Source organism: Clupea harengus, chromosome 6 (assembly GCF_900700415.2).
Source record: "Clupea harengus chromosome 6, Ch_v2.0.2, whole genome shotgun sequence".
Lineage (NCBI taxonomy): Eukaryota > Metazoa > Chordata > Actinopteri > Clupeiformes > Clupeidae > Clupea > Clupea harengus.
The window spans coordinates 31162180-31178800 of record NC_045157.1 but is presented as its reverse complement, the minus strand read 5'-3'; the positions used below and the strand labels follow the sequence as shown (position 1 = coordinate 31178800).

The following is a 16621-nucleotide window of genomic DNA, read 5'->3' as shown; positions in this document are numbered from 1 at the left end:
CATAACTCCTTTATGATGCCCCCCCCCCCCCGAGAAAAATCGTTTGTTTCTGCCAGTTTAACATTTTATTAAAACGAAAAAGAACAACTTCCTCAACCCCAAATGAGAGACACTTTCTTCCAGGTGTGCGCGCGCGCGCCAACGGCTGACCAACAATAATGGAAATCGCAAGGTTTCATTAGCCATACCATAAACCTATTCATTTCAGTGTAATTTTGGCAAACTACTACTGTACTTGCTTGGATGTATTGTTCATAGTAATAGTCATGACAATTATTACAAGTGTCTCTCAAATTTCATGTTGTTTGGGGCCCGCGCTCCGATCAGAATCAGAGTCGTAGCATTTTAACCCATTTCGAACAGGGACTGGTGGCAGTTCACTGCCTGGCCACAGTTTTAACATTGTTTTAGATAGGTCAAGGGGGGGCGCTATTTCCCTCTTGTCAGATCCATAACTTTGCAGCTAAAGTTGTGATTCCTGGTTGCTATGGTTATCTAGCTAAGGAAACTTTTAATAACAAACGATTTAAATGGAAGATTTCCGTTTGCATGAAATGATAGCTAGTTATCTAGCTAATGTTATAGTCTCCTCGATTTAACTTCTACAATTATAATGTGTGCCTGTGACACTTCGTATGAACAAGTTCATATTCACAAGTTCATATTCACACATATTAACACCAGTTCATTATGTGTAAAGAATGCTGATATGAAATATGAAAACAAACAGTAGTCAATGTGCAAGCTTCCAATTTAATCGTGATTTAAGATACTCTATTTGAGTTGGGGCTGTCTGTCCTTCAGTCGAGGCATGATGATCTCTCGCTACAAGTTTCACCTGTTCGTGTTGGCGTAACAAATGCTTGTGGAGTCAAGTGCAGTTGAGAGGCGCTTGTCTCCCTGACGGGACAAATCAAAATCACCCATAATATTTCGGGATGTCCCGGACAATTCGGGACGGGTGGCAACACTACTTGCACCTGCGTTATAACATATTTGAGTGTGCTAACATTAGCAATAACGTCAGCTAGTTCGAGGTGTAAGCATAGGCTAACCATTAAATTAGCAGCACATTTCCCGTATTTAACAATGATTACTCCTGTTGTCTTTTTGAGGCCATTTTCGAAAAGTTGACCTAGCCTACTGTCAAAGTTCGTCAGGCCACTGAGATAGGAAAGGGCACCCACGGCGAGCTTGGGAAGTTGAGTGCGTATTTTTTTATGCACCAGCGTAACTTTTTTTGAGAAATTAAATATATATCTTGTTCTGCCTGTTTTGTGATATACATGCCTAAACGGTGCCTAATATTTCTATATGAAATAATATGGGCATTATAATTATTATAACTATGATGATTTTTCAGTTGCCTATTTTTTGGTGCCCCCACAGGAGTTGGTGCCCTACGCACAGCGCGTAGTGCGCGTTATGGGAGCGGCGGCACTGACTGCAGCCATACTCCGCCTGCCTCTTCTGCTTTGCCTCCGTCGGTCTTGTCCCTTCTCCCTGCAGCCCTAATGTTCTGGCAGAGAGTTTTATCAACTGGCCCCATGTTGATGTCATCTCTTTTAAACATGCCAATGCCAGTCTTGGAGGACTCTACCAGTGGCCCATGAAAGAAAGAAAAAAGCGGGAAGCGCCAAAAGGCGCGCTGTTTGCATCCCTGATATATGTAAATTCAGTTTTAGTGTTTGAGGTGTAGAATGTTTATATCTGTAAATTCAGTTTTAGTGTTTGAGGTGTAGAATGTTTATATCTGTAAATTCAGTTTTAGTGTTTGAGGTGTAGAATGTTTATATCTGTAAATTCAGTTTTAGTGTTTGAGGTGTAGAATGTTTATATCTGTAAATTCAGTTTTAGTGTTTGAGGTGTAGAATGTTTATATCTGTAAATTCAGTTTTAGTGTTTGAGGTGTAGAATGTTTATATCTGTAAATTCAGTTTTTGTGATGTAATTGAGTGTTTGGTGTTTTCCCTCTTCTGTTGATGTCCACCTGCATTTTTTATTAGCGATGGAGAGTGTCATTTGTAAATGCCCTAGTGATTTAGCATCTTTGTCCAGCCCAAGTCTGTCTGACATATCTAGAAGTCTGTCATGTTTATATCAGTGTCTGAATGCTTGTGCTTCCTGTTAATAAAATCCCATTTCCTGTTTGTAACATAGCCAAATACACTCCATGTCTCACTTGCCAGCATTGTGAATGCGAGTACACATAAATGAATTCCATGAAATACAATTTTATAGCACCTTTTCAGTACTAGGTTATTCCACCTTGTTCACAAACGACAGGAAACGAACAGTATTTATTCTGTTCTGACAACCCTGATGCTGTGGAAATGAAAGAACTGAATACACATCTTTGCTCTGAGGATGGAAAGTGCTAACACATAAGCCTATTGATTGGTTAGTTTTAACAAAATAACATTTCTGCCAATCCACCAGCAAACATAAAAATTCTTTATTAAGGATGCATTATTGAAAACAGTAGTAAAATGGGAAAAAAAGACATGGACCTCCTGCAACTGTAAAGGCCAGTCAAACATATCACTGACACTGCTGTGTTGGTTTCATTGGCCTCCAACACAGTTCACTACAATAAATAAGCTAATATTTACAGTCTTGTTCTTGCAATGGAACATCATCATCATCTTCCTCCTCCTCCTTCCCGTCCTCCCTCTCAGAACCTTACTCTGGTGCATTGGACCCAGTATCTGTGTTAAGAAAACAAAACAGTTCTCAAGACTGATCCCCTTATGAAAGAAGGAAAAAAGGAGAGAACAAAAAGAAAAAAGCAGATTTATATACATATAAATAAACGTATATTTTTGTATACATTCAGACATGAAAAGGATGCAGAGTAGGTTTGGGATTCGTTAAGATTTTAGCAATTTCAAATCTTTTACGATTCCTTCTTATGGGTTGGATTATGTGATGGAACACAAGTGGCTTACCGACACAGTCAAAGTCTAGTCATTGAGACCAGAAGGTAATCTCCCCTTAAATATTTATAGTTTGCAGTATTTTTTTTCCTTCTGTCAAATCCAATTGAAAATGATGGTATATCCCTCACGACTAAACACAGCTTCATTTACCATAATTGCTATCTTTCAATCAGATTACAACATATGCTATTGTGCTTTAACATCATTTTTATCTGATTGAGCTTTTTTGATTGGACATATATCTGGTGGATCATTCAACCTGATAAAACTAGAATCTAGAAAAAAAAGAGGATTTGAATTTCCTGAAGGAAATACCCGTGCATACAAAGCAAATGTTAAAAATTTAAAATATATAGTAAGTAAAAGATTAAGACATTTCACACAATTTAAGGCATGCAGAGAAACAAAGGAGAAAGAGAAGAGGAGAGATGAGCGAAGAGGAGAGATGAGAGAAGAGGAGAGATGAGAGAAGGAGAGATGAGAGAAGAGGAGAGATGTGTAAAGTTTGATAGATTGAAAGATAGAGACATGGAGAACAGGAGAGAGATGAAGAGAAAGACAGAGACAGTTTTAGATGCGGTGTTTCCTTAAAATGTTCACTGCAAGGGGTTTTGTTTCTCAGTGATTCCTAACTTGTGAACAGTAGTGTGTGTGTGTGTGTGTGTAGTAGCGCACTACACTGACGTTGAGAGCTCGTCTCATGGTACAAGCAAAATCCAAATCATCAAGGGGACGATGAAATGGAGACATGTTCCAGGACATTCATGAGAAAAATATACTGCAAAGGAGATTTAACTGGCACCGTTTTACGATCATCACGAATGCTCAGTCTCGGAATAATGACTATAAATATGAAACGTAATTGTTAATGATACAAATATTCTCGTATTTATTATTATTATAATTATTTAAATCCGAGGATGTCTGCAGAATTGATGTGAACGCAATCACATCGCAAACTTTCGCTATTTTGTTAGTATGTTTATATGTTTTGTCCTATGCAACAACCACACCAAGTTAATTTCCTGTATGTGTAAATATACTTGGCCAATTAAAAGAATTCTGATTCTGATCACCAACGAATTTCTTAACTTTTTCTTAACTGCGTTCGAGAATGAGGTCCAAGGTTTCTCTACCAAGTATTAAATACATTTAAGTTAATGTGAAGAGGCGCATATGTTTAATTTAAAAAAAAAATTACATCTTACTTTCCCCACTGTATATTCCATATATTTTTCTATTTATTAAATAAATAAATAAATAAATAAATAAATAAATAAATAAATAAAGTCCCATCACTGTGTCGGGGGCATCTCCACTAGGCAAGGGCCACGGCAGTATCTCCACTAGGCCAGGGCAAGGCAGTATCTCCACTAGGCAAGGGTCAGGGCAAGGCAGTATCTCCACTAGGCAAGGGCCAGGGCAAGGCAGTATCTCCACTAGGCCAGGGCGAGGCAGTGAGTTCTAGTGTAATAAGCCTGAAGAAATGAGACTAAAAACATCACAATGACATGGTATAAAAAGTGATACATACTCTTGCCATCACAGGCCACAATCTTCACTTTGTCGACTTTGACCAGGTCCGTTACCTCCCGAAATTCCACATCATTCAAGACGAATGTCCACACATTGTCACAAAAGCGGTAGGTGTTGAGGGAACCCTGAGGAAGGATGCAGAAATACAAAAATCATTTTAGAAATCTGAAATATTTGTACAGCCTCATCTGGCCATTTCCATGAAATACATTGACACAAAACAGATTGGGACAGATTGACAACCAGGTGGGAAATACGTTACTTCACTTGCATAAAACTTATGGATGGATTAACATGTATTAAACCCTTCCTGTTCTCTTCTGCTACGTCCATAACAGCTCCGTGTCTTAGGTTTGACCTGCTTTCTTGTCATACATTGATACATTTGATTTAATTTGCATTCAATCCATTTAATAGAATTAGCCATTAAAGCAGTTGTTATTTTCTAGATTACACATTACACTAATTAACAGTTCACTTTGATACAACTCACTATTGAAATCATTATTGTGACGCCTTTAGAACAGCAAATTAACTTCTGATATTTGCCCACCAAATGATGTAGTTCTAGTTTCTGACCATTTTAAGTAAGTAAGTAAGACTTTATTTATATAGCACATTTCGTACAAGAGTTGCAGTTCAAAGTGCTTTACATAAAATCAATAAAAGCAAGCAGCAAGAGCAATACATGATACAAGGTATAAAAGGTATAAAAGGAATAAAAGGAGTAAAAGTAATAAAAGTAATCCTGGAAAACAACAAACACAGGAGCCCTTCACTGCTCTTTAAGGAGGAAAGAAGTTCTCACAGAGTCCTGGAAAACAACAAACACAGGAGCCCTTCACTACTCTTTAAGGAGGAAAGAAGTTATCTCACAGAGTTAAAAAGGTTGCATCGGTTGAATACGATCAGATGAATCACTTTTCTAGAACATTCTGCACTCTTAAGCATTCTATTCTCTCTTAAAGTTCTAACATGCTTCCAGGCCAGTGTCTGCCATTGTGGTTTCCATCTTGGCTTCCCTACAAAGACACTAACCCAAGACATGTGGTGGTGAGTATGAATCCAGTTCAACGCTCTTTTGCCCGTGGGCGTCACACTTACCCGAAAATTGACCCGGTTCCGCACCCGGTTGGCCAGTGCAGTGTTGATGGCTTTGTCAAACTGGAGCAGAACTTGGAGCGCAAGTTGAGGAGTGATCTGCTGTGTCTGCCAAGAAAGTACAATGTACAATTTTAACTTTTGCTTGAACTGTAACCATGTTTCAAATCAACTTAAAATGTCATTGTCCTGTAGTCATGTTTTTTTTCACGTTTGGTTGCCTAGAAAATATAGAATTTGAGAGGAATGTATTTGCAAGTTATCTAAAGACTTAATAGGATTTTGGCATTGATTCTCCAGTGTTCTTTTGTGACCAAGGTTTTTGAGAGCGGACTGCCCTTTCGAATTAGGGCCATATAGATCGCAGTAGTAAGAGGTTGGTTAAAAGTTGGATTAAAAGACTAAATTGCAATGTAGTAAAGTAAGTAAAAATAATATAATAAATATAAATAAAGTCTTACTTACTTACTAAATTGTAATGTAGCGATGAAACGGTTACTGGGTTCACAGTAAACCACTGTAAAATTTCAGACTGTTAGTATTACCAAATTTTAAATGAAGGTTTAACCGGTGGTTTAGTACTGTGCTATGAAATGTTCTGTTAAATACTGTCCAGCATCAACCGAAGGTAGCAAGTGTCCAAGACACAGGTCAGGTGCAGCATGCAACGCGGGTTCGTTTGATGTCAGTGAAAACACGGCGGAGAGCAGTGACAATGCTCCAGAGATCTTCAGCCTTCTACTGTGACTGCAAACTATGCCTAATTTGTTTCAGCAACATGTCGTCTCGCTTGTCATCAACGCGTCCGCGCGCTTGCTTGTGAATTCTCCACACAATGGCCTGTTCTATTCACACATGTGCTCTATTGAACATGTCCCTGCCACGACCATGTCTGTTTAATGTCTGGGTCCAACTGATGCAGACATTTGCATTCTCACATACAGCCCTTCCAGGTAATGTCTAGATAAGTTCAGGTTTGCAGCAGTGCATGTCTTTCAGAGGATTAAGTCTGAAGTCTGGTCATATTTTGAGTGCTGAGGGAAACTTGATTTGAAGATGGTTACCCTGTCTGCAGAATATGCAGAAAGCAAAAAAAAAAAAAAATAATAATAAATCACTGCGAAAGGGGGCAAAAGGGAGCGAAACACAGCGACCACCACCCACTACTTAATAGTTTAAAAAAAAAAAAACTTCTATAGCAAGCTACATAATGTTTTGTTTGCCATTTTCTTATCTGCATTACGCACAAAGTGCAGTTACCCCTTATGGCCACATGGTGACGCCTCCACATTTAATATGGTTTTCATATGTGGTATGGTGTTGGCGATGCCATGGTGTTCTGTTTTCATATGTGGTATGGTGTTGGCGATGCCATTATTCATGTTCATGCAAACAAAAAGTGCAGAGTGCTGCCATTTTGTGGTTTTCAATATAAAACTTGTGTATCAGTACTTCTTGAACATTTACAGCACATTTTTTATAATACCATGATAATTTGTCACTATAATCAAGCATTACACTGACTGAAGGTATGTAGATGAGCTTCAGACAACATTAAATTAATTTACACATCCAGAAAGCAGAGAAGAAGAGTTCATGAGTAGTGTTTTGGATGAGAGAAGAAGAGTTCATGAGTAGTGTTTTGGATGTGAAGAGAAGAAGAGTTCGTGAGTAGTGTTTTGGATGAGAGAAGAAGAGTTCATGAGTAGTGTTTTGGATGAGAGAAGAAGAGTTCATGAGTAGTGTTTTGGATGCTGAAGAAGAGTTCATGAGTAGTGTTTTGGATGAGAGAAGAAGAGTTCATGAGTAGTGTTTTGGATGAGAGAAGAAGAGTTCATGAGTAGTGTTTTGGATGTGAAGAGAAGAAGAGTTCATGAGTAGTGTTTTGGATGAGAGAAGAAGAGTTCATGAGTAGTGTTTTGGATGAGAGAAGAAGAGTTCATGAGTAGTGTTTTGGATGTGAAGAGAAGAAGAGTTCATGAGTAGTGTTTTGGATGAGAGAAGAAGAGTTCATGAGTAGTGTTTTGGATGAGAGAAGAAGAGTTCATTAGTAGTGTTTTGGATGCTGAAGAAGAGTTCATGAGTAGTGTTTTGGATGAGAGAAGAAGAGTTCATTAGTAGTGTTTTGGATGCTGAAGAAGAGTTCATGAGTAGTGTTTTGGATGTGAAGAGAAGAAGAGTTCATGAGTAGTGTTTTGGATGAGAGAAGAAGAGTTCATGAGTAGTGTTTTGGATGAGAGAAGAAGAGTTCATGAGTAGTGTTTTGGATGTGAAGAGAAGAAGAGTTCATGAGTAGTGTTTTGGATGTGAAGAAGAGTTCATGAGTAGTGTTTTTGATGCCGCTAGAGAAGAAGAGTTCATTAGTAGTGTTTTGGATGAGAGAAGAAGAGTTCATGAGTAGTGTTTTGGATGAGAGAAGAAGAGTTCATGAGTAGTGTTTTGGATGAGAGAAGAAGAGTTCATGAGTAGTGTTTTGGATGCTGAAGAAGAGTTCATGAGTAGTGTTTTGGATGTGAAGAAGAGTTCATGAGTAGTGTTTTTGATGCCGCTAGAGAAGAAGAGTTCATTAGTAGTGTTTTGGATGAGAGAAGAAGAGTTCATGAGTAGTGTTTTGGATGAGAGAAGAAGAGTTCATGAGTAGTGTTTTGGATGAGAGAAGAAGAGTTCATGAGTAGTGTTTTGGATGAGAGAAGAAGAGTTCATGAGTAGTGTTTTGGATGAGAGAAGAAGAGTTCATGAGTAGTGTTTTGGATGAGAGAAGAAGAGTTCATGAGTAGTGTTTTGGATGCTGAAGAAGAGTTCATGAGTAGTGTTTTGGATGAGAGAAGAAGAGTTCATGAGTAGTGTTTTGGATGTGAAGAAGAGTTCATTAGTAGTGTTTTGGATGAGAGAAGAAGAGTTCATGAGTAGTGTTTTGGATGAGAGAAGAAGAGTTCATGAGTAGTGTTTTGGATGCTGCTCTAAAGAAGAGTTCATGAGTAGTGTTTTGGATGTGAAGAAGAGTTCATTAGTAGTGTTTTGGATGAGAGAAGAAGAGTTCATGAGTAGTGTTTTGGATGAGAGAAGAAGAGTTCATGAGTAGTGTTTTGGATGCTGAAGAAGAGTTCATGAGTAGTGTTTTGGATGCTGAAGAAGAGTTCATGAGTAGTGTTTTGGATGAGAGAAGAAGAGTTCATGAGTAGTGTTTTGGATGTGAAGAGAAGAAGAGTTCATGAGTAGTGTTTTGGATGTGAAGAAGAGTTCATGAGTAGTGTTTTGGATGAGAGAAGAAGAGTTCATGAGTAGTGTTTTGGATGCTGCTCTAGAGAAGAAGAGTTCATGAGTAGTGTTTTGGATGTGAAGAGAAGAAGAGTTCATGAGTAGTGTTTTGGATGAGAGAAGAAGAGTTCATGAGTAGTGTTTTGGATGCTGAAGAAGAGTTCATGAGTAGTGTTTTGGATGAGAGAAGAAGAGTTCATGAGTAGTGTTTTGGATGTGAAGAGAAGAAGAGTTCATGAGTAGTGTTTTGGATGAGAGAAGAAGAGTTCATGAGTAGTGTTTTGGATGAGAGAAGAAGAGTTCATGAGTAGTGTTTTGGATGAGAGAAGAAGAGTTCATGAGTAGTGTTTTGGATGCTGAAGAAGAGTTCATGAGTAGTGTTTTGGATGCCGCTCTAGAGAAGAAGAGTTCATGAGTAGTGTTTTGGATGCTGAAGAAGAAGAGTTCATGAGTAGTGTTTTGGATGCTGCTCTAGAGAAGAAGAGTTCATGAGTAGTGTTTTGGATGCTGAAGAAGAGTTCATGAGTAGTGTTTTGGATGCTGAAGAAGAGTTCATGAGTAGTGTTTTGGATGAGAGAAGAAGAGTTCATGAGTAGTGTTTTGGATGAGAGAAGAAGAGTTCATGAGTAGTGTTTTGGATGAGAGAAGAAGAGTTCATGAGTAGTGTTTTGGATGTGAAGAGAAGAAGAGTTCATGAGTAGTGTTTTGGATGAGAGAAGAAGAGTTCATGAGTAGTGTTTTGGATGCTGAAGAAGAGAAGAAGAGTTCATGAGTAGTGTTTTGGATGAGAGAAGAAGAGTTCATGAGTAGTGTTTTGGATGCTGAAGAAGAGTTCATGAGTAGTGTTTTGGACTCTAGAGAAGAGAAGAAGAGTTCATGAGTAGTGTTTTGGATGAGAGAAGAAGAGAAGAAGAGTTACATTTACATTTAGTCATTTAGCAGACGCTTTTGTCCAAAGCGACGTACAAGGGAGAGAACAGTCAAGCTAAGAGCAATAAAAAAGCATGGTGTAACAATAAATACTACTTTACATGAGAATTAGAAAAACAACAACCTAGAAAAGAGGAAAAAGAAGTGCAGGAATGTAACTGCTGAAGTGCAAGTTAAGCGCTAGTCAGGTGCCAGTTAGGAGGGGAGGTGCTCTCTGAAGAGTTGGGTCTTCAAAAGCTTCTTGAAGGTAGAGAGGGACGCCCCTGCTCTGGTAGTACTAGGCAGTTCGTTCCACCAACGTGGAACTACAAATGAAAATAGTCTGGATTGCCGTGCTTGCACGGACGGCAGTGCCAAACGACGCTCACTAGACAAGCGCAGCGTCCTGGGTGTAACATTTGCCCTTACAAGAGCATTTAGGTAGGTGGGAGCAGAACCAGTAAGCACTCTGTAGGCAAGCATAAGTGACTTGAACTTAATGCGAGCAGCTACTGGCAGCCAGTGGAGCTCGATGAGTAGCGGGGTGACGTGTGCCCTTTTCGGTTGGTTGAACACCAGACGCGCCGCCGCGTTCTGGATCATCTGTAGTGGTTTCACCATGCAAGCCGGCAGGCCCGTTAGGAGGGCGTTGCAGTAGTCAAGGCGGGAGCTCACCAAGGTTTGCACCAGCAGCTGGGTGGCATACTGGGTTAGGTACGGCCTGATTTTGAGTTCATGAGTAGTGTTTTGGATGCTGCTCTAGAGAAGAAGAGTTCATGAGTAGTGTTTTGGATGAGAGAAGAAGAGAAGAAGAGTTCATGAGTAGTGTTTTGGATGAGAGAAGAAGAGAAGAAGAGTTCATGAGTAGTGTTTTGGATGCTGCTCTAGAGAAGAAGAGTTCATGAGTAGTGTTTTGGATGAGAGAAGAAGAGAAGAAGAGTTCATGAGTAGTGTTTTGGATGAGAGAAGAAGAGAAGAAGAGTTCATGAGTAGTGTTTTGGATGCTGCTCTAGAGAAGAAGAGTTCATGAGTAGTGTTTTGGATGCCGCTAGAGAAGCAAAGCGCTTCACTTCCAAACTCATCCGTCTCTGTGAAATGATTTCCTATACTACGCAGGCTAATAATCCATCTCGGGGATCTCAAACTTCACACTAGCTATTCTCTCGCATGCACTCAGGTCTTCAGGTAGAGCCCTTGGTAAACAAGAGGAAGGATGGTGACAGCAGAAATAATAGTTTGGACAGTCATTGTGATCAAATAAACTTGCAGCAACTGTCAGTAGATATCTCAAGGATGGCATTGAGTCGGTCATACTGTATAACACTACACTAGGCACACCAATGTGGCTAAACAAATGAATGTTGTATAAAATAGACAGGCTAAACGCAAATATGACCAATTCAAATGTTACTAATAATGTTTCACCACATTTACAAATGATCAGGCTCTATATAAACACAATAAGAACCCTGAGAAAAAGAGAGAAAAAAAGAAGGAAAAAGAAATGTCATATTGGGCTGCTGTAGATTGTTGGTAACTAACATTAAAATATCATCTGTATCATTTCACCCTTGTGTAAGGTAAGACCAAGAGTTCTATTCGTATTCCGTATGCTTTGCTTTGGAAACTCTATTTACCTTGGCATAGTTGAATAAAGACTGCTCAGTGCATGGGACGGAACATCAAACTATGTTCTCTTCCCTCAAATGTAAAAGGGGCCGTTAGAATGAGCCAATTCCAAATTCCCAGACTGTTAAGCAACAGTGTGACCTCATTAATATGCATACACCAGTCCATGTTCTAGTCCAGGCACTACGACCATTGGCCGACACAGCCGGAACTTCAACAGCTCTGTGGGTATTGTGAAGATCACAACGACAACAACGCACATGATGCCGTTCCAAACAGTAAAGGGGCTGTTGGCACCCAAGGAACCGTACTGGCGAGGGGCATGGTTGATGTTCATCTTCAACAGGATCTTAGACAACTTCAATTTCAAGTTGCTAATTTGCTCTGCACATTTTTGCTTTGGCATCGCAACACCAACCTGCAAGTAGCTAGCCACGCTGTAATCATATCTACTTTCTACAGTTGATGTCAGATCATAACCATCATATCAGCTTCCGCTGACATATTGGGAATACCACAGGGGAGACGTAAACAATATTACATAGTCTCAGATACTGATCAGCCCGGAAACTTGAAAGCAACACTCAAATTCATTACTAACAACACATTTACGAGCTGTCCACCTTGCTATTAGAAGTTCTTGATAAAATTACTGAAAAACCAGCAATAACTATGCCGACGTTGGAGCTAGTCTTAAGTGGGACTACTACAGCTATGTGTGGCAGTTCCTGTTCCTGAACCAGTTTCATCCTCAGACTCATCTTTAGACATGTAGAGTCCCTAAACAACCCATGGTTAGTCTCTCACAGTTGGAGCGATCTGTGTGAGCCAGTGCAGTTCCACACTCATCAACTTCTTAATGAGCCCACCAAGAAAGGGAAAACAGCTCGTTTCATTTTAAGGCCAAAAGATAGAGGTCACCCCAGGTCAATTGTGGCAAAACTTCTAGGATACACAGACAAAGACGAGATCATCCACCGATCCAAAATGCTGAAATGATCCTCTTATTTTACTAATGAAGACTTCTCTGGTTAGTGTGAAAGAAAATAACTGCTCCCGGAACATGAGCACCAACCGATGCACCACACACAGAAATGTCATCATAAGGTCACAATGCTATTAGGAGGTTACCGGTCAATTCATGTGGCACTTTGTGTCCACTTGTAACCCTCTTTGTATTTGTACCTGAACTAGAAAGTCCTCAGCTATCTCAGTCTGAGATAAAGGAACACAAAGACTCGTATTACAAAGCCTATCAGAAACGTTTAGTTACATGGCATCAGGGATAGTTATTCTGTAACACCACCTACATTGAAGATAAATAAAAGTGGGAGATTTCATTCAACCTTTTGAAGAGAGAAATTGCATAATCAGGCGACCTTTTGCATATATCAGTATTTAATTGGCTTTCACTATTGACAAACACTCTGCTTTAACCAATAGGCCTACCTAATCTTAAGAAATACAGATCATCTTTATCAGTTTCATATGAAAACGTCCTCTCCCTCTCCATTATATTGCCTGTCATTTGACATAAAGAGGTTGCTTCCCCATTGTGTTCATTCCACAATGACACCGAGACGAGAGTTCTATGCTACTGTTTAGTGTTATTGCCAGCATCTTAAGAACATGCCGAAGGCACTCCGTTGAGGCCATCAGTAAAAAAATGTAAACAATGCTTCAATGCTACAAGCCTTAGGTCCAGTATTGCGAGTGAAATAGATGAAAAGGTAGTCATCATGAAGACAAGCTGGTGGAGGCCTACAAATCCACCAATGGGAGATGTCAACTAGCAACACACAGAGCACCATACTCAAAAGAACTGTTATTGTTGGATGGTTTAAAGTTGTTCTCCACCCAAGCAAAAGATGACGTACACTTTTACACTGCACTTTTATACTACACATTCTGAACTAGTTTGTTGTTATTCAAATGTAAATGTTGCATTAAGAAATAGTTTTGTAATGTTTGGGTAGCATTGTGATGAGAATATAAAGTTTCAAAAAGTAGCAAATGGTCTGAACTTGCAGAGGGTCGCAACTGAATAACTACTAGACGCTAACAGAAGTTTCATTCACATTCAAATGCAGACTTAAAGCTCTGAACATATCATAATGTTTGTAACATATTGAAATACAAGTTAAAGCTCTGAACACATCATAATGTTTGTAACATATTGAAATACAAGTTAATGTAAGAAAGGTTTCACTGTTGTCCCAGCAATTTGCAGATGCTATTCTGAACTGTTGTTTTCCATTAAGTCATCATTTTTATGTATTTTGCCGTCACAATATTATAGTGAGTGTGTGCATGCATGTGGCCACTCACGTCATAGGGATGCCTTTGCATGGTGCAGAAAGTTTGTGAAGTTTGACAGTTTAAAAAAAAAAGTTTTTTAAAACTGACGCGGGCCTGAGTAAGACGTATACTTTCTCTTTCTCACAAACACACAAGTAAGCTACATCACCACATTTGTAAAACATCCCATTCAAAACCAATACAGAAAAACCTAGATAAGATAAACGACACTTCAACAATTCTACTCACAACTACAATGCAAAAATATAACCAGCATCACCACCAGGGCTACTTCATAAGCTACATAAGTAGCTAGCTAGCAAGCTTTCCCTTTTGTCCTAATCTCTTTTGCTGCCCATGGACTTATGTGGCTGAGTGGACGGTCGACTATCAACCAGACCGAGGCATGTTGGGTGAATGTGCCCCCTTACGGTGGGTGTCCACGGCACGCGTTATCGTGCTGCTCTCATTGGGATTGAATGGATGCGATTTGCTGCATACTGAGGAAAAAATCGTGTTTGCTGCCTGCAGAAAGTTGGGCATTCTTTAACTTTATGCAAATGAAAGCGATTTGCTGCATGCTGAGAGCCAATCAGTTCGGCGTGTGTGTGATTTGGAGCCCAACGTAGCTCATAGGGGCGGAAGTAATCAAAAATATCGAAACAAGATGGTGATTTGGTGAGTGCACAAGCTAATGTGCTACATTAGCGCAGCACTGCACCTGAACTTGCTTCTTGAACTTTGCTACAGCCAGTGATTTTTCTGTCCACGCCCCCCAGGCGACTTTACGCATGCGATTTAACGCATGTAATTTGTGCCGTGGACATCCACCGTTAAGCTACATATCGGACTGTGCTTCTAAGTTTGTAATTGTAATTTGAAATAGTAAACAATTAAATTGCAATCAATTGAGACTAGCTTGCTATCTAACATTAACTTTGCCTAAAGCTGGCTTATATTAGAGCCACATCTTCAGGCTACATGTGACAGATTGCTAAAGTATTGACATGACGGTTTTAAGGAATACGAGGAATATATTATTTGTATTCTGCTGTGAGTGTGGTAGGTACCATCCAGACTGTATCGCATAATAATTCAACTTGAACGTCCCACTCACTTATGAAATTGGCGGATGGGTGATGTTTACACCGAGGCAACATGTTATGGGTGGGTTATAGGCCAATACTGCTGGGCTATTGGCCTGATAGCAGAAACGCAGATGTTTTTTGTTCGTGCTGAAGAGAGCCCTTGGTCGCACTGGCCCGGTAGAATCAACACGGCTATCAAGTGCACGGGCGGAGTCTGCGCAAGTAGGTACAAGCAGGTCAGTGATCCATTCATTTCATCTGGGACAGGCTTTTTACAGACCTGCGGCTGCCGTTTTTTCATTTTTAGTTGTCGGAGTATTTTATTTATTCATAGCTATCGGGTGTAAAGAGGATTTCAAGAAAGAAAAGAAATGCTACTGAAATAAATCACCTATTCTGCCTTTAAATCAGTATCAGTTAGTGTAGGCAGGATACATCGTTTAGTGTTCTGATTTACTAGTTAATTTAAATAATTTCATATAATGCCAGTTAATATGCAAATATATGTTATTTCCGTGAAGGATAACAATGGCGTAACAGTTAAGGTTAACAGGGAGTACCTTTACCCATCATATCAGGCCGCAATGCCATCAGGGCAGTATACGTTTAGCACACTTAAATTAAATTTCTTTGTGCATTATTTGTAACTTAAAAATATCTAACTTGATTTGTTTGTACGAGTTTTCAGCTATAGCATTTTAACATGACCTGGTTCTATATATAAAACTAGGCTAACTGTTTTTGTTGAGTTAAAACTTGAAACTTGCAAAAAAAGCTAATCCGCCGTATGATGACGGTCACTCCCACACTACCCAATTAAAATATGCCTGTTTCAGAGTAGTCAGTTAAGATAACAAATCGTTAGACTAACTAACTACAGAAACGTACATAAAAGACCACTGCGCTTATGTGACACAATGTGTTCCTCACAACATTTGTAGAGTGTTAACATTAAACGTTCGGGGGAGGGGGACGTTCGCCAACTAACCGGCGTCCGCTTGCTTTAAATTACACACCAACTCAACAACCACCTTTCTGGCATCGCTAAGGTTAATGTGTCAATTTTCAACATCTAACGTTAACGTTTTAGTGGGTCGTTTTCCATAGTTCTCAAGCTTACTAACATATCATAGCTAGGATAGCATCAACTGAGTAACGTTACCGTTAAGGGACCTGAACCATTTCGTTACAACGTTCGTTACCGCGAACGTACCTGAATGAGTTCATCGAGGCTCTCCTGAAGACTATTTCCCAGCGTTGTGTTCCTGTACAGTTGGTACGCCATATCAGTAACCTAAATCAAAAAGCTCCACAACCAATTATTTGTAAACTGACTAGCGATTGCTCATTAGAGAAGTTAGCATACATGGACGGAATCCGGGTTCTCGACTCTTCTCACGGGAGGAGGGTAAAACCAAACTACGGAGAGCTACGAGGGCCAAGGAGAAATATACTTCCGCGAACACGGCTACGTTTAGGTCCGCGCACGGTGCGCTAACGCAAATTTCGTCACCAGAATAGTCTGCCAGAGACGTTTATAAAGGAGGACACACATCATAGACGATAAAATGATTGGTGAATCAGGGGGCAGTTGGCCCATTCCACTGGTCCTCTGCAAGGAGGTAATCGAGCCTTCAAAATGCGGAACATCCAGTCGCACAGGAGACCGTATTGTTTGGAAAAGAAGGGAATCTAATGAATCTGAAAAACCTATTTTGCAATCAGTGATGTTTTGATGGATTGTGTTTGGCGGGGGCCTTGTAGGTGGGCTAATTAAACAGAGCTACTTCCGTTTGTGTAAGATAACATTTAGCTACGAACAGAACTATTTTGAAAAGTAAATGTAGTGGAACTGTTAGTGCA

The 16621-nt window shown here is 39.7% G+C and overlaps 1 protein-coding gene across 2 annotated transcripts; it reads right to left on the bottom strand.

Annotated features, from left to right (window-relative positions):
• Positions 1 to 2433: 2433 nt before the first annotated feature.
• On the bottom strand, positions 2434 to 16271 carry gtf2a2 (general transcription factor IIA, 2). Of its 2 annotated transcripts, none has more exons than XM_031569760.2 (4): positions 15972 to 16271; positions 5580 to 5684; positions 4474 to 4600; positions 2434 to 2747 (listed from the first exon to the last, which is right to left on the bottom strand). In XM_031569760.2, exons 1-4 carry the CDS (start codon positions 16041 to 16043, stop codon positions 2734 to 2736), a joined length of 318 nt encoding a protein of 105 aa, XP_031425620.1. In that variant the 5' UTR covers positions 16044 to 16271; the 3' UTR covers positions 2434 to 2733. The 2 variants fall into 2 exon arrangements, with proteins under 2 accessions (XP_031425620.1, XP_012697813.2); XM_012842359.3 differs by having other exon boundaries at positions 2434 to 2708; positions 15972 to 16264.
• Between the last annotated feature and the right edge of the window lie 350 nt (positions 16272 to 16621).